This window comes from Mercenaria mercenaria, unplaced genomic scaffold, assembly GCF_021730395.1.
Source record: "Mercenaria mercenaria strain notata unplaced genomic scaffold, MADL_Memer_1 contig_4886, whole genome shotgun sequence".
NCBI classification, from domain to species: Eukaryota; Metazoa; Mollusca; class Bivalvia; order Venerida; family Veneridae; genus Mercenaria; species Mercenaria mercenaria.
Window position 1 is genome coordinate 27185 of NW_026463150.1, and position 27960 is coordinate 55144.

General features: G+C 32.8%; 1 protein-coding gene across 1 annotated transcript; it reads left to right on the forward strand.

The window, feature by feature from the left end:
* Positions 1-2554: 2554 nt before the first annotated feature.
* LOC128554263 (uncharacterized) lies at positions 2555-17327 on the forward strand. Its single transcript, XM_053535518.1, has 6 exons — positions 2555-4457; positions 5734-5788; positions 6271-6685; positions 7243-7424; positions 8614-9958; positions 10346-17327. Exons 1-5 carry the CDS (start codon positions 2683-2685, stop codon positions 9949-9951), a joined length of 3765 nt encoding a protein of 1254 aa, XP_053391493.1. The 5' UTR covers positions 2555-2682; the 3' UTR covers positions 9952-9958; positions 10346-17327.
* The last annotated feature ends 10633 nt before the right edge of the window (positions 17328-27960 follow it).

Genomic DNA, 27960 nt, shown 5'->3' on the forward strand with positions numbered 1-27960 from the left:
ATTTGAAAGTGTATTGTCTACTGAAAAAGAAAATGTAAGTTACATTACAAAAATATGTCATGTAATTTTCATTTTTTTTTTTACTTTATAGTCTTCAATGATACGTCAACAGAAATCCAGGAATTACAGTGTAAGATTTATCATTTTGCAGTCAAAACTTTGCCTGTAGTGATTCTTGCATATCATTTATAGTTATTTTATTTACAAAAGACACAACTCTTTCAAATGATATCAAAATTACATGGGGTCGCCAGGCATCGAAACTTACCTATTTGTGGATTTTACAAATTCTTGTTCAGCAGACACAACTCTTTCAAATGACACCAAAATTACATGGGGTCACCAGGCATCGAAACTTACCTATTTGTGGATCGGATACCTTAAGTGCTCTAGCGGTAAAGACTGATTTCTTCTCACCCCCTAAACTGCACAAATTCACGGATTAAGCAATTAGTGGAATTTGATTTTGTTTACAGTCAATTACCAGTTTTAAACAGCTTGAGAATCGAAATTCAAACTTTCAAAAAGAAGAATTTCGAGTTCGCTTCAACTTTGGACCTGAATGGAAACTCGAAACTAAAATTTTCAGTGTAAAATTCGAGTCTGCTTTGAACTTAGAGTGTAAAATTTTAGGAAATGAATTCGAGCTTGAAATACATTTAAGCCTGTTAGAAGAAAGAAATCACAAGATACAAAACGTCGAATTTTGAAGCGGTATATTTCGTGCAAGTTAGATCGAAAGTCAAATTTTCGAAAGAATTACGTTGAGTTTCACTGACATAGAATTTCGTGCAAACTCGGACATCGAATTTGAAATCAAACGAAAACAGAGAAATTCTAGCTAGAATTGAAAATAGAGCTAGTTAGAAGATCGGTATTCAAATATTTCGAGCAAGTATGAATTTCTTGTCTTTGGGCAGGCATTCATGCTAAAAATTTAAACTGCGATCTTTAAGCTGGATCTGAATTCAAACCAGATCGATATTAAAACTGAAAATTTGAATTTTAATGTTCGAGCTGGTTTGACATGCGGTGATAGATTTTCGAAATGTCGCGCCGGCTTGAAATTAAATTCAATGCAAGATCGAAATTCAGTTGTTTCAAAAGTTAGTTTCACATTCAATAATGGCTTTCAATTTGATTGCTTTTAAATTCGTGCAGGCTTGAATATAATACCAGGAGTAATATATTTAGCTTCTTGTAAACTTAAATTTCGATATATTCAATATGGCGTGATTTTTAAACTTTGAATTATAATCATGAGCAGATCCCAGTTTCATTAGTATATGTACATTGAAATTCAGTTTCTTAAAATTTGAAGTAAGAATTTCTGGTTGGCTCGTCATTCATTTTTCAATCTCTGAACAGGCTGTTAATTTAATGCCAGGTCGAAACTCGGTTTTTTTAGATAACTGTGGTTGCACATTTATTATCAAGTCGTTGGCCGTGACACTGTCTTAAATTTCAGACTAGCTTAGAATCTTTTGCCAGCTCGAAGATCGAAATTCAACTTCATAACTTCTTAACTTGCCAAATTTCCATCCCAAGCTTCCCCTAGATATCGAAGTTCAAATTTTCAAAATGTAGGATTTTAAAATGGTATTTAAACTCGAGCTTGCTCAATGATTGAAATCCATAATATTCTAAAAGCTACGGTGTTCAGTTTTGCGATGTTCCTTTTGGATCATCGAGATTTTTATTCCTGAACCCCATACCTCGAAATTCGAAATCACGAAACTACAATGACGACATCACGAAACCACGATGATGAAAACGCGCTATGACTAATGCAAAAGACAAAAGTGCCTTATTTCACTTAGTACACTTAATTAGCAACATTCTTTTAGCGATGACAGTGAAAAAGATTTATATAGTCATAAGTAATGTCGGATAATGTGTACTGTTACGCAAAAACACCACAGCCATGGCCCTTGACTGTGTGAAAAATATCTTCTTTGAATTTTTAAGAAATAGATACGTCTTTTCTTGCTGAATCGTCGTGAAAAAATGCAATATATATATATTGCTGCAAGATCACTAAACAGTGTGCTAATAGACAGGATTTGTCAAATAAGACCAATGTTGGACATTGATTGAAATTTATGATTAACATTAAGAAATGAAATGGTGCACGTTTTCCGGAGAAACCATTATAGCCTTTCTATTTTATAAATTATAAATTAGTTCCACGGTAGTCATGGGAACGTTATTTTTGTCTTCTTTGTATATCTATAAATTACATGGAATGTCAAAATATACACACCTTTCCCTCCATTAGAAAACAGATGTATAAGTTCTACCGCATTTGCAACCTTACCTTTGGATATCGTTGTAAAAAATACATCATCTGAATTTAACAGTATTTATAAAACAATTTTCAAAAATTGGTAGATATCGATAAAATATAAAATGCAATATATTTTAAACTTGTGTATTTAATAAAGAAGAAAGAGTTACGAGATATGAGCTAGATATAACAGTCTCAAATAATGAATAAACCGTTTGATGAGCAAGATCGTACTAATATTGTATTTTTCTCTTGCTACAGCAAATGAAGAAGAAACATTATGTTTTATATATCGCATGAACAATCAAAATAAACAGTTGACATATCAAATTCATGTCGGCTCCATTAAATAATACTGTATCGAGTGAATTCCTTTTTTTGGCACAAAAAGAAAAATGACTGAACCCAATTCAGATGAGGGTGACACAAACGAAGAATTAGTACGGTGCGACCCGTGTTTGTTATCGGAAAAGAAGACAGAAGCCTCACGGTTCTGTATAGAATGTGAAGAACATCTTTGTGACCACTGCACAAAGCAACATAGTTCTAGAAAAGCTACACAGACACATAAACCGATATCAGTCGATGAAAAGAAAAAAATACTTTCTAAACAATGTGATACATGTGAAGGTGAAGAAGCAAGCAGGTATTGTCAAGAGTGTGACGAATACTTATGCTCCTCTTGTTTGTCGATTCATGGAAAGAGAAAGGCAACTAAGAGTCATAAACCAGTTCAAGTAGATTATAAGAACTTTTCCGCACATTTGACTGAATCAAAGAACTGCGAAGTATGTGCCTTAAATGGCAAATCTGACATTGCATTCAATTATTGTAAAAAGTGCGAGGAATTTCTGTGTACAAAATGTACCGACTTACATAAAAAAAGCAAGGCTACGAAATCCCATTCTCCGGTTTCAATTGCGGATTTAGCTATCCATGCGAAACAGAGCGAATTCCATTTATGTGAGCCATGCAGCCGTTCAGATACAGAAAATGAAGCAGTGAAGTTCTGCAACATATGCAAAGAGTTTTATTGTGGATCTTGCTCCAAGGCACACGAGTTACAAAAAATAACAAGTTCGCATTGTCTACAGGACGCGAAAGATATTGAGACGCAGACTGTCTATTGCGATATGTGCCTTAAAGTAAACGAAAAGAATATAGCAAAACTCCTTTGCCAAATATGTTGCGAAAAATTATGTGATAAATGTGTATCTGTGCATAAAAACATGAAAGCTACAAGCAAACATTTGCTCATTGACATAGCTGCGGAAAATTCTGACAAAAGCGAAGTTTATATGTGTGAGCCTTGCAAAGGCAGAAATATTTCAACTGCTGCCGCACATCATTGTAAAGACTGTAGTCTATATATTTGCAATGAGTGCCAAGTAAAGCATGTAAGTCAAAAGGCCTTTCGAACACATAAGATTGTCGACGCATCAATGGTAATAGTAGCACAATGTGATCCTTGCAACATCAATAATGACATAAGGCGTGCAGAACGATTTTGCGTACAATGTTCGGAAAAATTTTGCAAGGAATGTATGTACATGCATAAAATGAATGAGGTAACAAAAACACACCAATTAATTGATGTAAATGAGGCAACACAGTCAAACATGACAAATACACATACCGTCGAGGAATGCGATCCCTGTAGGTCTCGAGGAATGTCTGTTGATGCAATAAAATTCTGCGGCCAGTGCACCGAGTATCTGTGTCAGGGATGTTGCCAGTATCATAAGCGTAATAAAGTGTTTTCGAGTCATGAATTAAAAGATATAAACCAAATTGAATATGAATGCTACTGCGGTCCATGCATGTCTGCGGATAAAACAGAATTAAATGTTGTTTCATTCTGCTCGGAATGTGAAGAGTTTTTATGTGAAGAATGCAAAAAACGACACAAAGGTACGAAGATGTCTAGAAATCATACCCTGGTAAGGAAAGAAGAGGGTCAGTTGAAAACTACAGAAACAGACGTATTACTTTGTGGCCCATGCAGATATCTAGATAAATCAAAGAAAGCCAATGCATTTTGCAAACAGTGCCACGAATTATTGTGCATTTTATGCTGCAAGCAACACAAGGCTCTAAAGCAAACACGAGATCACCAGATTTCGGAAGAGCTATCAAAATATATGTCTACTGAAGAACAAACTCTGATCTCGTAAGTACTTTTCACCTTAAAACACGTATGAATGATTATTTTGATACTACTGACTGTCTTGAAAGTTTAAATCCCAACCAGAATAAAAGCCTTATTTTACATATTATTGTCCGTGTCAATAAACACAGGCAATGTTGATACACTTTCTTTCATAAGGAATATAAAATGAAGAATAAAAATTATATTAAAATAACGCATTGTCTGACATTAACTGGAATATGCATGGATAAAATAATGTATGTCATACCAGTATGTATACTGAAATAGAATATCAGATTACCATTTGTGTGAATTTTCCCGGAGTAATTAAATATTAACAGAAGATTTTTTTTTTAAATCGACTTAAGGGATTTAAGGTCATAAGAATTTCAAATAAAACATTGTTTTTGCATTACATGTTGTAACCATTCTTATGTCCTGTTTACCCGCAAATTTCAAATAGATTCGGCGGTACTATTTTGAATTATTTAACGTGTCAAAATTATTGTTGTCGTTTTTTCTAAAGATAAAAAAAAGATAAGTAATGATAAAATTTTTATTAATGTACACATCTGATAACATTCATACGTAGGATGACTTCCTTTCCGTTAGGGTCCTATGTTATCCGGATAGACTTCCGGTTTATCATATATTGATCACATGTTTGGTTGTAAAATTTTCAATTTATTGCCTCTTTTACTGCAATCCCAACAAAAACTTCAAACGGATTTCAGCGGAGTGTCTTTATTTTTGGTTCACAAAACGAACAATTCACCTCGCGCAGTATTTTTATAAGCGCAAAAGGGTTTGTACTAGTCGTAAGAAATATACCGTACTCAAATTTCGGTGGGATGTATTTTGGTTAAAATGACGAAAGACTTGCTTTCATGTTGGCACAAACTTTGCACATTGTGCGCATTTGAATTGTGCTTTTGTTTCCCCAGGTATCATATGTTACCAAATAATCGGCCTGTACCTAAACATTAAATGATTATATCACTCATCAATATAAGAATGAATCCCTCTATTTCAAAACATAAAGTTATATTTAGGGATTTTGGTATAAAGTTCGTAGTCTGTATAATCCGCTTTAAAAATTTAGAATAATTTGACAATTCTCTTCTGGTTATTGCGAGTTACTTGAACAAGCAAAAAGTACGATCAGTAGATTACAACGGAATATATTAAGTTTTTCTTCAATGCGTCTACATTTATTGATTTTACTGCTTCGTTTGCCAAAAAAAACAGCTGACTAACGATGCATGTAAATTTTTTTTCTTCTCCTTAATTTCTTCAGAGACAAGGACATACTTCCAGAAATACCTCCCGAGCCTGTACCAGTAGAGAAGCAGGTTTGTTTTGGTTGATTATATATACTAGTAGAATATTTGTTTGAAGAAAAATATCAAAATAATTGCTTATTCATTGTTTAGAAGCATTTACACACTTTACAGATTTTTGTCGAGAAAAATGCTCTCGAGATGGATTCGTTATAGACCTTTCACTTATTAACAACTCAATTTGAATGTCCTTGAACGTATTTATCAGTAACTCTGTAATTCAGCTACTGTAGCGTGTTTATTTCTTTAAATTTTGTTTTTGCCTGTAAACCGCGTTTTAAAACTTTACACATCTTAAGCCATTAATAGATAGTAGTAATTAGCTAACACTAAAAAATGGAGTTAATGTACCTCTTAGAAATGTACCAGTCCCATGAGTTGTGGGTAGGGAAAGCTCGACCTGAGAGTGGGATTTACTTATCCTATATATATATGAGATTTGAGCTTTGATTAAAAGTTTTACAGTAATTCGTCCAATTCTTTTTAACTTCTAGGATGTTCCGGGAAAGCCCAATTGTACTGATGCAATGGCTGATTCAGTTACACTGACATGGGATATGCCAAAGGATTACGGCGAGCACGACTATTTCCAGATAAGTTTTAAAGAAGTTGACAAAACGAAGTGGGCCTTTTTCCCTAAAGAATGCGAGAGAGCTAACGCAGTAGTCAATTCACTTAAACCGGACACAAAGTATATTTTTCGAGTGAGAGTTGTCCATCCTGATGGTGAAGGCAAATACAGCAAAGATAGCGATGTAATCAAAACTATCGTTTCCCCAGCAGCAAAATTAGTTGATTTCTCAACAGTGATACAGCCCGGAAAACCATCACCCACCGTTTATGGTATACCGATTTCGGAAATTGCAAACACCAGAAATGTGATTGCCAAAACTAGAAAATTTGAAGTTGGTGAGTTTTCATTATATATCTGCAAATATTTGTTTAATCTCAATCGTCTGTACTTTCCACCCTGGATATTCACTTTTGAACCATACGATCAATATGAAAAAACGTCAAGATGTTTTCTTATAAGAAATTAAAAATTTTAAGATATCTTGCAAGGCTTGGTTATACAATGCACACAAACTTTGTACCAAAAAGAAATCTTTGACGCTTTTGAATGATTAACAGCAGTCGGTGCGACATGTATTTGAAATAGATTTCACTTACTTTGGTTAAAAGGTTTTGATGTGAAACTTACAGTTTAGTGATTGTGTTTGCTAAAATAGTTGCATCGATTTAATACATGTTTCGTATTATATATATTAGAGATATAAAAGTATTCACATATTGTGAATGAACTTTAATTACAGAACTTTACTTTCAACAGTCTTATCTGCTTCTGTAGTAACTTGAAAAGGGAATATAATTTAGTAGATAATCATTACCTAGGGCTAATTCATCATTGTCGTAATTTGTATTAAAATGTTTAACATTGTCTATCATGCATGTGATTAAATCTTTAGGTAAAAGACGCAATAATGTAACCAAGGAGAAAACTATCATGGTCGTCGGTGCAACAGGAACTGGTAAAAGCACACTTGTAGACGGTATGGTTAACTATCTTCTTGGAGTGAACTGGGTAGACCAATTCCGATTTAGCATAATAGACTTGGAAGCGGAGGAGAAAGCTCGAAAAGGCAATCAGGTAAGGTTTCTTAATATAACTTATGTCGGAATTTGCATATTAAGAAATTAACTATCTTGTTTGTATGTGTGCTTGTTTCTGTTGTTAGCAACACATACTGAATACATAACCAAATAACAGTCCTTCTAACCACAGCTCGTAAGTCTGCAGAAAATGCAAGAAAGAGAAACAAGACACGGTATGACCAGAAAAGCAGAAGCGTCACTCTTGTCCCTGGAAAATTTGTTCTTGTACGGACTGTTACACTTAGAGGGAATCATAAATTGCAAGCAAATAGAAAAAATTCCGTATACAGTAGTCAGCCAACCAAATGAGGACGTTCACACTTCAGTCAATTACATTAAATAAAAGTGAATTTGCTGATACTATATTTGATGTGTACACGAGTTCCTTATTCTTTTCCATTTTTGCTTAAAGCCATTTCTAATATTTCACATTTTAGATTCTGTTATGCAGGCTATTTATTTATTAGGTAAATGATTAAGTGCAAAAAGATTTTTGCAAGGAACACTAAATTTAATACTAGTGCTACGTTGTTTCAAATTTATTTGACTACGAGTAAAACAAAGTAAAACTCCTGTAGTCAATAGAATCAATCCGGAGGTTGTCAAGAAGAGGCATCTTAATTCTTGGATATAAATAATCTGCTCCTATTCAGGGCTACAATAGCTTCACCATGATCATTCACGTAATCACAAAATTTGTGGTCGTCCAATCTGCTGTGGGACGTAAAGCGAATCACTTTCAGCCGAGTTTCATGTCTACTGAAAAGTTCTCTTTGTCAAGTTAAGACGAGTGTTTTCTTTAGGCAATGCAAATTGCCAATGCAAAATATATATCACCATCATCGGAGTCTTATGAACAAAATCAACATAAATACCAAGTGATTCAAATCATTTTCTCATTATCGAGAGGATTTCTTTCAGATTTACTCTGATTATTTCTCATTATTTAAAGATGCATGTATTATGTTCCTTTGATATTTCATAGTATATAAAATATTGCTTTGTTCATGAGATTATAATAGACCTGCCATTTTTACTTTGTTTTTCGTAGTACACAATGTAGGGTATGTAAAGAAATATAATATTTACCCAGCTATTTGACTAAATAGATAGATACACTATGGTATTCAATAACAAAAATACGATGACATATTGCAGTTATTTTCTATATATTGATGTTATAGGCCGAATCCCAAACCGAATGGATCACGGTTTATACTATACACCCAGAACCAGGCGGTAGACTAGATTTTCGGCTAAGTATTATTGATACCCCGGGCTTCGGAGACACTCGAGGTTTGGATAGAGATAACCAAATTGTTGAACAAATTCGTTCACTCTTCACGGAGGGAGGAACAAGGGGCGTCACGTTTATTGATGCTATCTGTTTTCTTATTAAAGCTCCCGATGCAAGACTAACAGCAATTCAACGTTACATCTTTCAGTCTATTATGGCACTGTTTGGTAAAGACGTTGAAAAGAATATATGCTCTCTCATAACATTTGCAGACGGAATCGATCCGCCAGTGTTAGCTGCGTTAAAAGCATCACAGTTACCGTTTGGGAAATATTTTACTTTCAATAATTCTGGTCTATTCACAAGAAATACAAACCTTGAGAGTTCTAATCTGTCTCCGATGTTCTGGGATATGGGTATAAAAAGTTTCGACGCATTTTTTTGTCACATAGAGAAAATGGAGACCAAAAGTTTGAAACAGACGAAAGATGTTTTAGATGAAAGGAAAACCCTTGAGACCACTGTTCAAAACCTGCAACCACAAGTTGATGCTGGACTAGCAAAACTAAATCAGTTGAGTGACGAGATTCGTATTATATCTCAACATAAAACGGATGCTGACGCAAATAAGAACTTTGAATATGAAGTTACAGAAATCGAACAGAAAAAACACAATCTTCCAAAAGGACAGCATACAACCAACTGTTTACATTGCAATTTTACTTGTCATAGAAGATGTGCATTTGCAAACGATAGCGATAAAGAAAGATGTTCTGCAATGAGAAATGGATATTGTACTCAGTGTAGTGACAAATGCCATTGGCAAATGCATGCGAATACGCCATACATATTTGAATATGTGTCCGTAAAAAAGAAGAAGACGTACGCAGAGAAACTGAAGAAATATCAAGATGCCGAAGGTAAACGCTTAAGCCGCGAGCAAGTTGTTGAGAGAATGAAAAATGAGTTAGGCCAGCTACAACAATGCATAGAGGCATTAATGGAAACTGTCAGAAGAAGCAACGAAAGACTTAGTGCAATTGCTCTCAGTCCGAATCCACTTTCAATGGTCGATCATATTGAATTAATGATCAAGTCAGAGGATTTAGAGAAGAAACCTGGATATCCGCAAAGAATACAAATGCTAGAAAAAATGAAGCAAAGAGCTTTAACAACAAGCAGGGCTCAAAAACTAACGCAGGCAATTGGACAACGTGGTCAAAATTTGAAGAGTGCTAGCGGCGACCAAAATTGGCTGAAAAAGCTGACGTCGTTGTTTCAATGAAGGAAAGGTTTGAGAAAAGGTTTTACGTAGTACTTAGATTGTATATTTACTAGTGGTTTTATCATAAACACATCTAAATATTTAAATAAGAACAACACATGAGCACTGATATTTAAAGTATAGTTTGCAAATGATTCACTAATAAATCACAATAACCTGCCACTATCGGTGAACAAAAAATACACCAAGCTCCTTTCAAAGAGTTTGTGTTTAAACTTCTGTTTAAAGCATGCATAAAATATTTTTTGAAAAGAAACAACAATAATATTTCGAAAAGATGAAAATATGTCTTTATTTTCATATAGGTCTTTTCTGTTAATCGCACTGAATTTCTGCAATTTAAAAGATCTAATGAATATTACAAATGTAAATGTAGAAATTATTTATTTTACAGGATAAAAGCAGCAGTCTCGCATTTGCCAAACATGATTCATCTAGTTTCGAATTACTATATTTTGATTTAGGTTAAATATGTTATATCAATGGTATGTGATTTCTGATATATTTGTTTATAACTGTACTCATTTGTTTTACCAACACATTTGTTTAAGTCTGTAATCTTTTCCATACTTTCACTGTCAAAGGAATAACGTTTTATGTTATATTAACATAGTTCATAATAATCATTTTTGCAATATCTTTTCTGATTATATTTAAGTTAAAATATGCAATTTTAAGTTGCCTCCAGATCAGAGTAATGATTGTTAAGTGTATAGAAATTGGTAGATGTAATATATTCTATGTACGGAATTAATGTATAGCCTTTGAACGCCATTTTTAAAAATCGCGTGTGTGTGCAAATATAGAATTACTACACACTAATCACAAAAATCAGTGTAAATTTTAATCAGAGAAAAAAAATGATTGTTAAGTGTATAGAAATTGGTAGATGTAATATATTCTATGTACGGAATTAATATATAGCCTTTGAACGCCATTTTTAAAAATCGCGTGTGTGTGCAAATATAGAATTACTACACACTAATCACAAAAATCAATGTAAATTTTAATCAGAGAAAAAAACTATTGCAAAATACACTAGATAAGTCCTGCATAAAGTGTACATATAACATTTGGTGTTGTATAAAGTTTAATATACACAATATAATATATATTATATATTACAGAGTTTTTAACAATAACCACACACTATAGAATATGTACGGATTTTGCGTTTAAAATGTGTTGCACTTGCTAATTGCTAATATTCCACTTGTAGCAAAATGGTATCATTTACGTTGCTCTACGTTAGTTTTTCTTTTACTTATTATGTTGAAAGTGTGGTGTTATATTTCAGGTTAAGGTGAAACCAGTGTGTGTGTGTACTTGATGCTTAGTAATAAATTCATTTGTCCATAAATACTTTCGCTATTTTTTGGTGACAAAATAAATTAATAGTTATAAATTCTTTACTCATTTTAAAATCAGACATATAATCATGTATATATATTGTATATTTAATCAGATAAAACTACAAAATAAATTTTGACTAAGACCACTGATATAGCAATTCAAACCTTGGATAATTCTTATATTATTATTTTTGCATTTATAAGCACCTTTATGAGAGTAATTCATATTCCTTGTATATTTCACGATACGGTCGCATACCCCATGTGGTCTTTGATAAGCAGAATATAGCTGGGATTTGTACAGTTTTCTACAATGATTACTAGTATATAATTTGTCGTGTAAAATGTCTTTGCAATATAGCGCTTTGTAAATACGCTTTACATTTTATTGGAAACACATATCTTTATCATAATAATGAAATATTTTTAACTTACAAAAACCTTTCATTTGTCAGTAATTCTAAATAAAAAGTAAAACTAAACTGAATTTGAGAAGTATATTAAAATAGTAGTATATTTCTATTGGGAAAGTCGAGTGGTACAATTTTTGGGCGAAATAAACGATCTTTTTTATGAATTTTGTACATTTTAAAGACGTATCATATAAATAAATGTATTGCAATATATATCAAGAGGCATACCGCCTAAAGTAGCATTTACGCATTCATTTTACCTTTTAGGGAATTTGTTTTCTTAAAAAACGGTGTATTGAACACATATATGCTTTGATTAAATCTTTATTTGTCTTTTATCTTTTTAATTAAATACACTATTTATTCGGAAATGTATATCTGCTTTGTTCAATAGTCTAATTTTGCTATTGACTGAATACATAATATTCGTCACTTTTCGAGTAAGGAAATCCTTTTGAATGGCATTCATCACGAAAATAGTAGCTTTTAAATGTTTTTAAATTATGGCTTTAAAATAGTCACTCTAAACATCCTCTGGTTGTAGGGTTACCTATTTATTTGCAATAACAATTAAAACAACTGTAAGTAAATGTACATAATTAATATTTTATACTAAAAGAATAAAGTGACTACACGGTTAAATCTGATACGCTATTTAGATAGCATATAATCAGTGGACATGTAGTATCATGCATTTGTAAACCCTTTGAATTAAAGATGCTAGAAAATAAGAACATCAACTGTCAAAACAAAACATGATTTTAAATTTGGTACGAAGGATACGAGTATTTGTACAAAATAAGTCATCATGTTGAAATAAGAATATGTACAAAAGTGCATTAATAGTTTCTTTAGACAGCCGTTATGACAAGGTGTTAGAAGTGGATACATAGCGAATTTCTAAATTTAGCAGTTATTTGAGTTACATTAGTCATATAAAAGATATGAATATCACATGCTCTGTATTGATTATTTTAAAGTCTGCCTATTCTTTAGCTTTATTGTATATGTATATCTGTTTCGGTGCTAAATACAGTTACAGAATATATTTCACTGACAAAAGTTAGAACACCTACACTTTTGCTAAACTGAATTGTAAAACGTATTTATTTGATTGTTTTGATGTAACCAGGTTAATACTCTGCTTAAGAATTATAATTAAGTTTTGATTAAAAAATACTGTTTTAGGACGTATCATTTTCAAAAAGATTAAAACACTCCAATCAATTGAAATCTATAGATTGAAAATATTTTTATGATTTAAACTTGTGCGTTTTATATACACCATTTCCCTTTTCAAACTTTTACCAGAAATAGAAATCGTTGACTCAAAATGGAGCTAAGTTATAATTAATTAATAGATCTACCTTGCAAACCGTGTCGTTTTGAATTTGTGGACATCATATGGATTTCTGTGTTGTTTATGCAAATGATTTATTTATTGAATTGTATTTGTTTATCATCTTTATTATTATAATAAAAATTATATAGACAGTTTTTGTACAATAAGGTACACTGTATTATGCATGTACACACTTTTATCATTGTGTGTTTTCTTACCTAGCTAAGGACAAAATATTTTGCGAATTAACTTGTTGTTGCTGTTGCATCTGTTGTTGTTTGAGATAAACGATTTTTCACAGCGATTATGAAGAACCTTATTTTAGCAATATTCTGGTTTTGAATCGCCACTTCCGATCAATTCGGGTTAAGGGTCGTTAAATCTTCACTTTGTATAGTTAAAATGTTTATCGTACAATAATCCCTAAGTAATAAAAAGAAGAAAAAAAGGACTCTGACAAATGTGGCACAAGTGACAGAAAAGCATAAGTATAGTTTATTTAAATCTTTATGTAGTAGATATACATGATTTCCATGTAAAAAAAAAAGATAACACGTACATGTATGAACATTCTAAAGTTTGACAACTATACTTGTTGGCAAGATAACATTGCCACAAAGATAAAAGTCGACACTTCGTAATTAAATCGCTTAAACAGTTTATTTTTTAAAAATCAAATTAACGATCGGCTTGAAACATTGAAATTCTTCACCTATTAAAAATCTAATCTAAATTGGTAAGCATTTTATATATTACTGCATTTACGATTATTCTGAATCTTTATATACAAACATCTCTGTCAATCAGCTAGGGATTCCGCTTCCGGTGTTCATTCGCAAACGATTTTCTTGTGAGGGGCCATAAGGGATTCTAAGATTTGCTGCCAACGTGGCAAGCAGATACCCAACAGCAAGAAGAAACAAGCGCAGGCATAATTAAAGTGAGACTTTGAAATCTATTAGCGATCCTCTGTTGTTTTCCCTTTAACTCAGATACCTGACTGACTGTAAGCGTGTCAATATCTACAACATTGTACGAGTAAATAAATAGTACCAGCTGGTTGAAATATACTCGAAACCACTGTTAACAACAAAAGTATTACCAATATTACTTTCCGATGTTTTATGACAAAATGCTGTGATACAACAACAATGTGTCCCATTTCGAATGATAAATTTAGTGATATCACCAGAAAGCAAAGAGCTATAGTTTATTTTGATGTGCAGAACTATGAAACATTTACACAGATACGTATTTTAATGCCAGTAAAGCGCGATTTAATATCGAGCCAGTAACACTGTTGAGCTCCACAATTCATTTTTATAAACAATGGTATAATACGTCTAAAGAGCAATTCTTATATCCTGCAGTGGTGAAACTAAACAGGTTAAATCATAGCCTTCTCTTATGAATGTCTATCAAGCTGGAAGGTGGGAAATATGCAAACTTTATAACCTTGCTTTTATTAATCAGAGTTTACTTTCTTTTAATAAATCTATAAAACAGTGATTATTTTAATTAGACGAAAGTGTTGTTTATGAGATGTAATATTGCTACATATTTATGAGAAACATGTTCATTACAACGTTACGTTGCTAAGTTTTGTAATGTACTGCATGTATTATAATGTATATATAAGGACATGTGTAAATTCGAACTTTTTGATATTCTTTAATAATCGATGGCAAAAGTGTTATTGGTTTCACGTTGAGAAACCTGAATTGCAATACTTATTACTAAATCGTTTTCAATATTGCGAGACAAGACATGAAACGTTATTTCGGAAACTATAACATGAAAAGGGAGATTACATGTAATTTACGGCTTTAAACTAGCTTTATTTCTACTGATATTCTATGAACCTATTAATTTATATCTCAATATAAAAACGCTTTTGGCCGAGAAAGTTCAATTTGAACCATATAATTCGTTTCATATTGCTTCTTTTGTATCACTTGTTCTACTTAAAGATTCATAATGCATATGTTTATAATGTGACTGTCACATTTTTGTTATGAGTATAAAATATATAAAGATCCTGTAAAATCCGTTTTTGCAATATCTGTCAAAGGTTTGAGTTTTGATTTACATTGTTGAAAATATTATTGATATATTAGTTTTCATTACCTCCCTTTTATGGCTCTAGTTGAAAATTTCATGGGCAGTATCGAAATAAGTACTTTCCTAACCATGTGATTATGTATAATATGTAATTGGACAAGTGTTTCAGCTGCTTAAACCAACATTTAAATCCTTATGGACCTAAAGCCTAGGCTGGTCTACACCATTTGAAAAATGTTCATGTTGATAATAGCTAAGGAAATGTATGTATTGTTTCCTTGTAATGTTCCTTATATAGAATTTACTTTAAATTTGTTCTGAAAATGTCTAACTTATTGAATATTGCTGGAAACAAAAGGCATATTTTACCGTATTTAGCACAAATGGGAATGATGTAGTATCCAGCAAAGCCGAGGAGTACAAAATATTTTAACCATAGGTGCAGCTTCTTTCACAGAATTTATGACCATTTTTGGTTGTGGTTGACAGGTATGCTCATAATGAAAATTTCAGATTTGTTTTGAAACTAGATTAAAAATTGATGATTTCACATACATGTAACCGTCATGTTTGAAGTGTTTTATTTACGTCAGATATTTATTTCAATGAAAAACAAATTGCAAAATATTGCATACAATTTGGAGAAATAATAGTTCTGAATGGAAAGATTTACGTCAGTCTTAGGCCATTTTGGGGCTAAGGTGAACTTTCTTCTTTGCTTAAACTGCGTTTAAAAGTAAACAACATTATGTGACAATGGAATGTTAAAAACATGGAATACTTGCCTGATTTATATATTTAATTACCCATGTTAGCAAAACAATCGGACTTTAATTTGAATCATGATTGTATGTATGAGTGTTCAGTATCACGAACGCAAGTATTTTGGTGTTATAGGTTTGTTAATTTGTATTGGCTGTAATGCTTCGAAAATCTTTTAAATCTTGCCATGGGAAGCCGATGACTGTTGATTAAAGAAGGCATTTTTAGATTTCAGTTAAAATCTTTGCGAACTTTCCTAGAATGCAGTAATTATGAGCTTTTATGAAATGTGTGTCTTTTATATCAAATACTGGTTTATTTGAATCTTGAGGAGGCTACTAATAAAATGATTTTGAACTGCAAAAAGTATTCGCCAACACGAAATGACAACATAAAGCCTTGGATCAATAACTCAGACTTAAATTCACAAAGTTTTTAACTTATCATTTTGTAAAATGATTTTGCATGTAAGGTGATTTCTCTGCAACTACTGGACCAAATACCACCAAACTCCTCACACGTACTTGATTCATAAATTTACTAAATTCAGCTCTGACGGAAAAGTAATCAAAATATACCCGATTTTTACTGTAAAAATGGTAAAGCTTTTGTATGGAAGCTTGTGTCGCTGAATGGTGTGGCAGTATTTTGAAACTGTTGCGAACGCCGTCATTAGAAAACTCTTGTTTTACCAGTGGGTATCATGTATGTGTATAATTTCTATTCCGGAATGGGTGACTCTTGTGAAAATCTTAATAGATTCTTAATAAGCCAAATTATGATTAAATATGTTTAGAGAGCAATGTGTACAAAACAATGACCTATTTTTTCTATTTCTTACCCAAATATTTCTGATTGTACATACGTTTAATTTAAGCCTAGTTTATTTACCGCTAGATCCACTGGACAGAATTTCAAAAATTATTTAGTATGGTATTTTTGTAATTTTAAGAACTTTAGTTTTCTATTCTTACTTATAAGGATACGTTTACACGTAGAATTTAATTTAACTTATGTATTCAGAACATTGTAATTCTAACGGAGTTCACATCTGTAAGTTCAAGATCTAACGTCCCCGCATTTAAATGTCATGCTTGGCAATTAATCAATTTTTTTTAGAAATTAGATATTTTAACAACTTGTATTGTCTGGTTCTTGAGACATATATAGAAGTTCACAAACGTTCTCACTGAAACCTAACAAGAGACCAATTTCATGAAACATTCTTATAAAATATTTACGTTTTGGTTAAAAGTTGTTCACGAAAATGATAATAGAGTAGGTTCACTTTGACATTTTTTAAATGTGAAAGAGAAAGCTTGACATTTATATGTGATACCGGACCCATTTAGTAAATGTATGAAAACAAATTGTAAACCACATTAGAGAGAATGTAATGTTAAACGGTACTGTATGTTTGAAGAAATAATTAAATGATACCTATCATTTTGCTTTTTTGTTTTCTATCAAAAATTAATAAATGTTTTCAATGGATATCTCAAAGAAAAGATGAATAACAGAAACGAAAAATGGTCTGTTACTGACAGATCCAAGGCGGTGTCATTTTACTTATATGCACAATATATTACATGCTGTTGTAATATATATAAAGAAAACCTTATGAACCATACACGCATGTACTCAGTGCCTTTGCAGAAAGCAGAACATCAAGAGAAACATCATTAATGGCCCGGCGAAACAGGACAGAAGGAAAATATCAAAGCAGTTCAGTTCCATTGAGCTTTAAAAAATGCTTAGAACTGGAGTGTTTTACCTGTCCCCTCAGATGCTGTCAAAGAGTAATTGTAAAGGGGCTGAACATCAAACATGTGGTGTGTATAAAAATAGTCGGGTCACCGAAAGACTGTTGTTGTGGTTGAAGCTAAGAAAGCGTGACCGCTGCTCGGTATTGGATAGAAACTTTTCTCTGATAAATAAAAGATATATCCAATTGCATAACCACAATTAATTGAAAGGGAAGCAATGCTCCAAATTGAGAGAGATCCTTGAAAATTATGTTTATTATATATATAATTTTAACATACGACATTGCTTACAAGTAAATCCATATATTTACCTCCAAAATCTCAGTCTTCATATTAGGAATAAGTGAAAAAGCATTTCCTGTTTAAATATAAGTGAGCTTATGTAAAGGGTTTGCATTAAAAGCGTTGTCAAAGTACTTGAGCTGTTACGTTTGGAAACTAATAATGAAAATTCCGTATTTAGCAACTAAAAAAGAGCCGAAGTGAGTCTAGATCGGAATAACCATACATAAAGGATCTTATAGGTGTGCCATTTCACACTAAATTTTTTAAACGAGATGAGTTAACTAATAGAATGCGATAAATTTATCATGACTTTTTTTTAAAAAACAGTTTAAATAAATCAGTCTGGAAAGACACAAATGTATATCATTTTTACCAAACTTTTTCTACTGAAACACTAAAACTACGTAAACGTCAAAATATTATGACACAGGCGAAATATTACTATCATGAAATGACTTTGCACCAAACTAATGAAAAACTTATGACTGCATAATAAGAGAAATTAACAAAAGTGCCGGTTACATATAGTCGTCCAAAAACAGAAAACCCTGATAAACATTATCATGATTAAGCACATTTGATTATAAATTTTTTGCAAGATACAGACTAGGAAATTAAAAATTTGATAGATAATTCCTAACCGAATTGTTTCAATTTTAACATTCAGAATGCTTAGGATAGTTTTTATTAAAGGGACGATGCTTCAATTGTCTTTTCAGTTTCCAGTTTTTAGACGGCCAATGTGCTAATGCGTTACTTTCCCATTGAACACTTCAAGTTAATATAGTTTATATTAAAAATAGAACTTAACTAATAAATTTCTAAGATTTCATATGAAAGAGAGGTAATTAGAAAATATTGCATTTCCAAAAAAAATGCAGTAAAATGTTTCTGTGATATTTTAATGAAATGTTGTGTTTCAACAGAATAAATGAATTTCTAATCACTCCAGCTGGCACTGCTATATCATAGACTTCTTCTTTATGGTTTTGATACTATGAGTGATAACTCTTACAAATTATATGATATTAGCATGCAATTACTTATTTTGAAATCCCCAAACTAATGATAAAACATATGAAAAACTATCATCTGAAGTTAATTTTAAAAAAGTCCGATTAGAAATGATTTAAAAGTGTATAAACATGAACCTTTTGATCTATTCGATCTGAAATACTTATATAGAATAAGCAAAATGCATTTATTAGTTTTTTCCCTAACGGCATTGCACATATATCTAAAAATTGTTTGACAATATTTCAACATTCTGCAGAGTTTGAAAACAGTTTTAGGTACACCACATGGGAAAAGTATTATCTTAAACACTTCATTTGTTACGAACACTTATAACTATTGAAGTAAAAACCTACAAATAGGACACCTCAACTTGCGACGAAAAGAGCATGCTTGCTATAAAGGAATTGATACGTAACCTAGGACGTGTAAACACTTAGGTTGTCACTTACAAAGATAGAGCGATCAGGTGCTGTTAAATCCCGATAAAACCTTATGTTCTGATTTACGTTTTATCTGCGCTTGCAAATCAGTGCTAGGGCCTAAAAAATGCTTTGTTTCCGTTAACATGCTAAAAAACTTAGGGTAGGTAGGTAGGTCGGAAATTTTTTTTTTTTTATTAAAATGGCAAATATACAGTCTTCTTGAATATTTCCCTTTAAATAAATGATAAATGCTTTCACTAGGTTCTACGGTGGTATGTTTAGGACATGCATTTATTTTTTTTTAAATTGAATTATCTCGAGCGCTAGACATCTCATCTTCTGCGCACGACATCTTATCTCGAGCGCTCGACATCTTACCTCGTGCGCATGACATCTTTTCTTTTTTCTCGAGCGCACGACATCTTATCTCGTGCGCACGACATCTTCGCTCGAATGCACGACATCTTATCTCGAGCGCTCGACATCTTATCTCGTGCGCACGACATCTTATCTTTTTTCTCGAGCGCACGACATCTTATCTCGAGTGCACGACATCTTATCTCGAGCGCTCGACATCTTATCTCGTGCGCACGACATCTTATCTAAATATTTTGTGTATTCAGATCATACGTAAAAACATACGACTGTCACCTTTCTGTTTTTGTTTCGTGTATACTTAAAACCGTTTTACGGGTTAGTAATTTAAAAACACAAACTGATAAAAAAAGGCAGCAAAAATTCATTGATGGCGCAAAGGAATAAATTTAAGTCCTGACAAAATAAAGATTTAGTATGTAGGCTTCGCCCATATATCAAAGAATTTCCCCATTTCCCCTTAATGCATGTATGCAATTTTATAACTTTTCTGACATTGTGTGAATTGATGCTGTCAGCCGATTTGTTGCTATTCAAGCATGCAATAAGCATCTTTTTTTTTAATTCTGAAGATATGATGACCAATTATGTGCACTGCTGATAAACTTGTACTTGTGGGAAGTTTAAATAACATCTGAATAGGCGGGACCCTAATTATCTACTTGTCCGTATGTTTTTATTGATGACCTAAATACACACAAAGGGCCCATATATATATATATATATAGATAAGATATCGTGCGCTCGAGAGATAAGATGTCGTGTGCTCGAGATAAGATGTCGTGCGCACGAGATAAGATGTCGAGCGTTCGAGATAAGATGTCGAGCGCTCGAGATAAGATGTCGTGTGCACGAGATAAAATGTCGAGCGCTCGAGATAAAATGTCGTGTGCACGAGATAAGATGTCGAGCGCTCGAGATAAAATGTCGTGCGTTCGAGATAAGATGTCGAGCGCTCGAGATAAGATGTCGTGCGTTCGAGATAAGATGTCGAGCGTTCGAGATAAGATGTCGTGCGCTCGAGATAAGATGTCGTGCGCACGAGATAAGATGTCGAGTGCTCGAGATAAAATGTCGTGCGCATGAGATAAGATGTCGTGCGCTCGAGATAAGATGTCGTACGCTCGAGATAATTTAATCTTAGTAAAATAAATGCATGCCCTAAACATACCACCGTAGTACCTAGTGAAAACATTATCATTTATTTAAAGGGAAATATTCAAGAAGACTGTATATTTGCCATTTTTATAAGTTTGCTATGCAACTTGATATTTTACCATTTACAATTACTATCTTGTGTCTGTCGTCAATGACAGACGTCATTGAACACAGATACGACTAAAGTCCAAGTACTTCAACTGTTTAGCATATCTCGATTATTGGCTATCCGCATTTGATAAAAAATTTCGCGGTCATTTTGATTAAATCACCTTCTCGATAATATTACACGTGATTGTCTAATCTCATTTTCAGACAACATTTAACACAGGAATTCATAAGACCAAAAAGATGATTTTGTTTAAAATGAAAATCTTACATCACTTTTCAACATCCGGGATGGTAACATATCTTAAATTGTTAAACAGTCATCTTGCACTTCATTGCAGGTCATTTTTAATGTACGAATCCTTACATTAAACTTGTAAGGATGATCATAGTTTTTGTCTATTTAGAAATTGCCACTTTAATGAATATGAGGTTTCCTTTCGGTCACAAGAAGTGCTTAAAAACATATCAGTTATTTGATGCTGCTTTGTTTTGAATGTAAGAATATGCCATTGGAGAGTTTGTCGGTTTTCTATAACTGGCCTGTATCTGTCATCATTTACAGACATTATTGAACACTATAAGATTCTTTCACTGGTTGTAGGTGCAGGTTGGAATATCCGGCTCGAGGGTAAATGTTTAGGCGTAACCGCGTTAACAGTTACCCGAGCGTCGGATATGCCAATCCGTACCTACATTTGCTGCGTAACGTTATATGTTTTTCATAAAGTGTTTTGAATCGAGAAATATACTATTAGAAACAAAGTGGAAATATCAATGTATTTGATTTTTATCTCGTTTTATGTAATAAAATATAACTTACAACATAAATCTTCTACATAGATTTGGTTCTTTATACGTCATTAAAGCACATGAGTCATCTTACACCCCGGGGTATAAGATAAAGTTTTCCAGCACCGGTTATATCATCGTAAATCCCAGTCTGTTATGCAAGGAAAGTATGTCTTAAGTCAAAGTTCTTCAAACTTTGTCAACGAGACTTTAGTAATTTAGACATGAACACCACGTTAATGACTGTGACGATGACATTTCATAGGCGGACGTACAGTGAGAAAGTTGTGAAATTTGAGATAGGAAAGGTGATGCAAAACATTTTGAAAACACAATTTTGGCTTGTTAGACATTATTCAAGCCTTTTTACCAATGTTTCTATATGAAAAACAAAGCTGGTGACCTAGATTTTTATTTCATTTTTTAATACATCATAACATGATCTTTTAATACAAAAAAACATTTCATCAAAATATTTTATTGAGAAAAAAAAATACGAAACTGTAGCGAGCGTCCTTAAAATCAAATTACAGCGAGGTGGGGTGTGGCGGGCATTTATACAACGCAGGTTAGTACGAACTTCTCTATCAGTGTTTGAGCAAATGACTTAGAGATATATCAAATTATCAAACGGCAGATTTCTTAATAAGCGGATTTTAAGGTGTTTCTGAAGCATTTTGATGGCATAAAACGATGAAAGTTTCCGCCTTTCTCCGAACAAAACCTATAGTTTACGAATACGGATGTACGGTATGGGTACGGTACGGGATTAGAAACAGCTGTGACTCAATGCAGAGTTGGAGCGCCAGTATAAATTACAGACTCCAGTATATGTCGGATTGAAGCAATTTGAACTAAAAGTACTTTAAATGTATATATTTTGTAACCATGGTGATACTTACCCTAACCTTTAGTCAGTATATTATACATATTATACATTAAATGCATGCGAACATACAGTAATTTGCGAATTTTTGCCGTACGCGACATTTGATAATCACTTCCGGGCATGTGCAGAAGACCGCTCCAACTCTGCAGTGAGGCCACACCAAATTGAAGTCTTGTTCTTCGGATTTTTTCAAAAATATTTGGGGCGAGCTAGCGAAAAAAATATTTTTTTTTTCAAATCATCATTTATTGAAGCGAGCGAAGAGCGATGAAATAAAAAAATTAAATAATCGCTTGTCATGTTTATCACCAAATCAAGTGTATTTCTATTCATAAGCCGGAAAAACAAATGTGTGTGAAGTAACATTCAGACAGCATTGTCTTTGGAGTATTGAATGTTTAATGTGTGATGCATACAATAAAAAGTAAGAAATATATCAGCGCTTTTATTATTCTGAAATGTCTTATTTATCCCATATCACTTAACAATTTTCTCTGCTCGTGACATTAGACCTTATTACCCTTGAAGTGCTGGACAACATGTATCTATTACAAATGCAGATCACACAGCACTCTATTGAACCTGTTAATCTGAGGTGGTACTATTCGGTGCCAAGTCTGCAGGCTGGGTTTTACTGTCAGAAATCAAATGAAAATCCAGAACTTTGAGAGTTTGACTATACAAAGTAAACAAAAACAAACGTTGACACTTTTGAGTGACATATAAGCAAATGTCTACAATTCCTGATGTATTGTCATGTACCACCTTTAATATCACTCAAACCAAATAAAGAATTGTAGAACAATCAACAAAAACAAAAACCTTCGTTTGAGAAACACACATAACCCCGGCGGGTTTTACACGACTGTATCTGCGGAAAGATTCATCTTATTGTATAGCGCAGCAGCCCTAACATCTCTGTAAAACTGCAGCTCGGGTAAATCTCAACAACTGTTGCTGAAAATACCTGCCGTTCTCCATCTCGGCATAAGATAAAAAAAAAAGACATAGGGGGCTGCCATTTTGTTATGTCCGATTTTTAAAGCGATCGAATATTACAAAATTTAATCGAATAAGCTCATACTACCTGGGGTAGGTATCCCTTCTGTGCGGTATGGAGACTATGTAGTCGGATCGGTGACTGTATTTGAGAACATGTTCTTCCGTTGCTCCGATAAATTACAAGCAAGGTGCGTTTAAACTTCGGAATTTCCACTTTTTTTTTCGTTCCTACTGATTTCGACCCAGCGCCAAAAAATACGCCAGGTGCGGGCGGTCAAAAAAAAATTAAAACATTTTTTTTTCATTTCCCGTCAAATTGGTGCGGGAAATCCGACGAACAGGTAATCAGTTTGTTGTGGCCTGAGCTACATCGATTAGAAACACAACCAAATTGGCACGGTGTTGGGGTAAATATCGATCCGTCCGGAAAAACTGTAGCGAGTGCCTTTAACATTATGTTATCAGAAAAGTACAATTATCATGGCATCATGCTGTGCAATGCAAATGTAAATTTTGTTCACATATGTACACATATTACTCGAGATGCCGTTATCATATGCCACAATAAAATCTGTATATTAAATAATACCTTTTAAGCCCCTACATTTCGTTACGAAAAATACATTTGATTGTATATTTTGTCAAACGAAATACGAACCAGTCACGACAACTTGGACAATATCTTCCTTATTACTAAAGGTACTTTCTTGAGTTGTTTCTCATGTTTCCGAAGATATGTTATAAATATCATATTAAATTTCAGCAAAATCGAGTAATATTGCGGTATAATTTTATTTGCTCTACGACCCCACTACAAATTTTAAAAATCACAACAATACAATGTATATATTTATGTGCAGAATTTAAGATACCAGGAAAGACAGAAAATTCATAATAAAAACAAAATAACGTCTTTATCTTGTCATATCTTGATAACAATTTTAAATTTGATTGTATACTTGCCCATATATCAGTGAAAAGTCAGAATCTACACCTCTGTATCCTTAAAAATGATATTTGCTCGTTTCATTAAAACGCTACTTTTATGTGTTTTCGTGACTTTAAAACAAGTTGATGTCGTAAAATAAATGAAATGATGAATTTGTGCCATTCGTTTTCGCTAAAATTTTAATCAACAACATATTTTCCTAAATGTGTATGAAATTTAATATTGTGCTTCTAGAATTATGAAAGATAATGCTAAAAATATTAAGGGGACGTTACGAGTTTCAATTATTAAAGTTCCCTAACATATAATATATATACATGTTTGTAATGTAACAGGTTTGAAAGGTTCGGAATATTGTATATTCTATAAATCATTGTTTAAAATGTTATGGAGAAAGATGATAAACTGTAATACTTGAATCTAAATTGAAAATATTGAAAGTTTGCTGAATTATCAAACCTGTCACAAAACACGTAGCCCAAGGGTTAAACAGGTATACTTAGTTGTTTATATCATTTACTTCCGGGATCAAAGTTAAATATATTTAAGGAAAAAGGCACGACGAATTGCGTAATTTTACATAGCGGCTAGACTGCTTAATTAAATATATATGTTGAAATAGAATTATCTGGAGAGTTAGAGAGAGAGAGATGGGATAGAAATGCTAGATTGATAAGGTCACCATCGCTTGATTATATCTACGTAAAAATGTTATGTTTAAATATTAAAGACTGTTGCTATGTTAAATAAAACTGGTTAAAAGGTTATGTTTGTTGTATTAAATGGCCACGCTACGCTACAACACGCGTTTCTGGAGCCGCAGACAGGATGAACCTTTGGAACGTCGTCAGGTCACTACGATGAAGTACGCAATACCACTAGAAGATCACGCCGAGAAACAAGGTTAGAAAACTGTCTATTCTATTTGCTTGTTAAATAATTTATTTTAAAATGGCAGACAACGCTTCAATTCAGCAAATTTTTCAAGATTTGGCTATTCAATTAAAAAATGTTTCCACCGCAATAGGAACTCAGAGTGTACAACATATGGTATCAAAAGTTGATGGTAATTCTGAGGATTTTAAGTCATGGGTAAAATCAATAGAAAAATATTCTATTTTAAATGATTTAAATGATGATAGAAAGAAATTAATTTGCTATCAGACTGCAACAAGGCCAGTGTCAGGTTTTATACATAGATTTATGAACGAAAATCAAGATTGTACTTGGGCTGCTTTAAAACATGCTTTATTTACTAGATTTTCTGAGGTACACGAATGTAAATGTCTATGCTGAAAGGTTATTAACTCTGGCAGAAGATGCCTATGAAAATCAAGATCAAGGTCAAAATCATATTGCAAATTTAGCAATTATTCAGAAACAGTTAATAGGTCATTTTATTGACGGGTTAACAGAAAATTTTCTTAAAATGAAAGTTATGCGTGATTCGCCGGAAACTTTACAGGCTGCAGTTACGTCAGCAATGGATGAGCAAAATTTAAGAAATCGGTTTAATTTACGATTCGGAAATGTTACTTGCCAGCAAAAATTTTCAGAAACTTGTCTAAAAGCTAAAGACTTAGATCACATTCAGTCACAAATTCGTTGTCAATATTGCCGTAGGCTAGGTCATAATGTCAAGCAATGTAGGACACGTCAGAAATATGTTCATGCAGTATTATTACGAAAAAAAGCCACTAGACATATGCAGAAATTAAGCCAAAATAAATTTCAAAACAATTATGATTGGAAAAAATATATTGATTGCTGGAATTGTGGAAAATTAGGACATTTTTTGAGAGAATGTAGAAGTGTATTGAGACCTAAAAGAAACATATTTAGGCCTTTAAACTAAAATATTCCTGTCATAAAGAAGTCGATGGTAGGAATAATGATTTATCAACGTATTTTATAGCGCTAGCAGGGAATTCAAACTCTTGTACAATTAGAATTGGGAAACAGAAGATTAGGGCATTAGTAGACTCTGGAGCAGAAGTCTCGTTAATTAATAGGAGGACATATGAATCATTAAATAGGAAGCCAAAATTATTTAAAAATCATAAAGTTTCATTACAGTCTGTAAATGGTAATTCACTGCATGTAGATGGATACACCAATCTTATTTTTCGAATTGGTGGTGAAAAAAATAGAACATAAATTTTATGTGGTCTCAAATATGAATAGAAAAGCAATACTTGGAAGGGACTTTCTCATTCAGAACAAATGCAGAATTTATTTTGATTTTTTATCAATGAGAGTTAAAAATAGCTTTGTCACATTACAAGAAGACATACATATTGCTTCAGTAGTCAGATTGCAAAAAGATACTGTAATTAAACCTCAGACAGTGCATATTTATTCAGGACAATTAAGAAAAGACTCTAAACTAAAGAATTTTAAAACATATGAATAAAAAAGTGTTGAAGATGGTTATCTTAGTACAGAACCTGGTTTAATGGTAGCTAATTCAGTCATAAAATTACGAAAACATCGTAGGTTTCCTGTTATGTTAGTAAATTCTACAACTAGAACAATTAAATTAAGAAAAGGGTGTGCCGTTGCAACTGTTGAACAAATTGATGAAAAATGTATAGCTTCTGTTTCTGATGTCAATAAATTATCACACAATAAGGGTGAAAAATCAAGTATTAATACAAAAGAAATAATAGCACCTAAAGAACACTTTCAGTATGTAGAAAAATTAGTTAAAACAAATAGGGACGTTTTTGCGAATAATGGCTCAGAGTTGTCACAGACGGACACGATTACAATGAAAATTCCTACTATAGATCATGAACCGATAAAGCAGCGACCATATAGAGTACCATTAAATGATAGGAAAATTATGAGTGATGCTATAGATGAAATGCTTAAGGCTAACGTAATAAGACCTTCTCAAAGTCCTTATGTAAGTCCTGTTGTGCTGGTTAAAAAGAAAAACGACAACAGTACCAGATTTTGTATAGACTTTAGGAGGATCAATGCTCTGGTGAGACCCACAGCATACCCTCTACCTCATATCGATGATATATTTGCTCTTTTAGGTGAATCAAAATACTTTACTACCCTAGACTGTCGCTCAGGATTTTCGCAAATACCGATTGATGAAAAAGATAAAGAAAAAACTGCATTTACCACATTCAGGGGTCTATTCGAATTTAACGTTATGTGCTTCGGATTAGTTAACGCCCCTGGGGAGTTCCAGGAACAAATATCTAAAGTCTTAGAGGTTCTAGATTTGCTGTCGCGTACTTGGACGACTGCCTCGTCTTTAGTAAAACATTAGAAGAACATAAACGCCACTTAGACATTATTT

What these genes read in the sequence shown, in the direction of transcription:
- LOC128554263 (XM_053535518.1), top strand. Translation starts at nt 2,683, where the DNA reads ATGACTGAACCCAATTCAGATGAGGGTGACACAAACGAAGAATTAGTA. An exon ending in CTGTACCAGTAGAGAAGCAG is followed by an intron (nt 5,789 to 6,270) that starts GTTTGTTTTGGT and finishes TTTAACTTCTAG; the next exon opens with GATGTTCCGGGAAAGCCCAA. An exon ending in AACTAGAAAATTTGAAGTTG is followed by an intron (nt 6,686 to 7,242) that starts GTGAGTTTTCAT and finishes TTAAATCTTTAG; the next exon opens with GTAAAAGACGCAATAATGTA.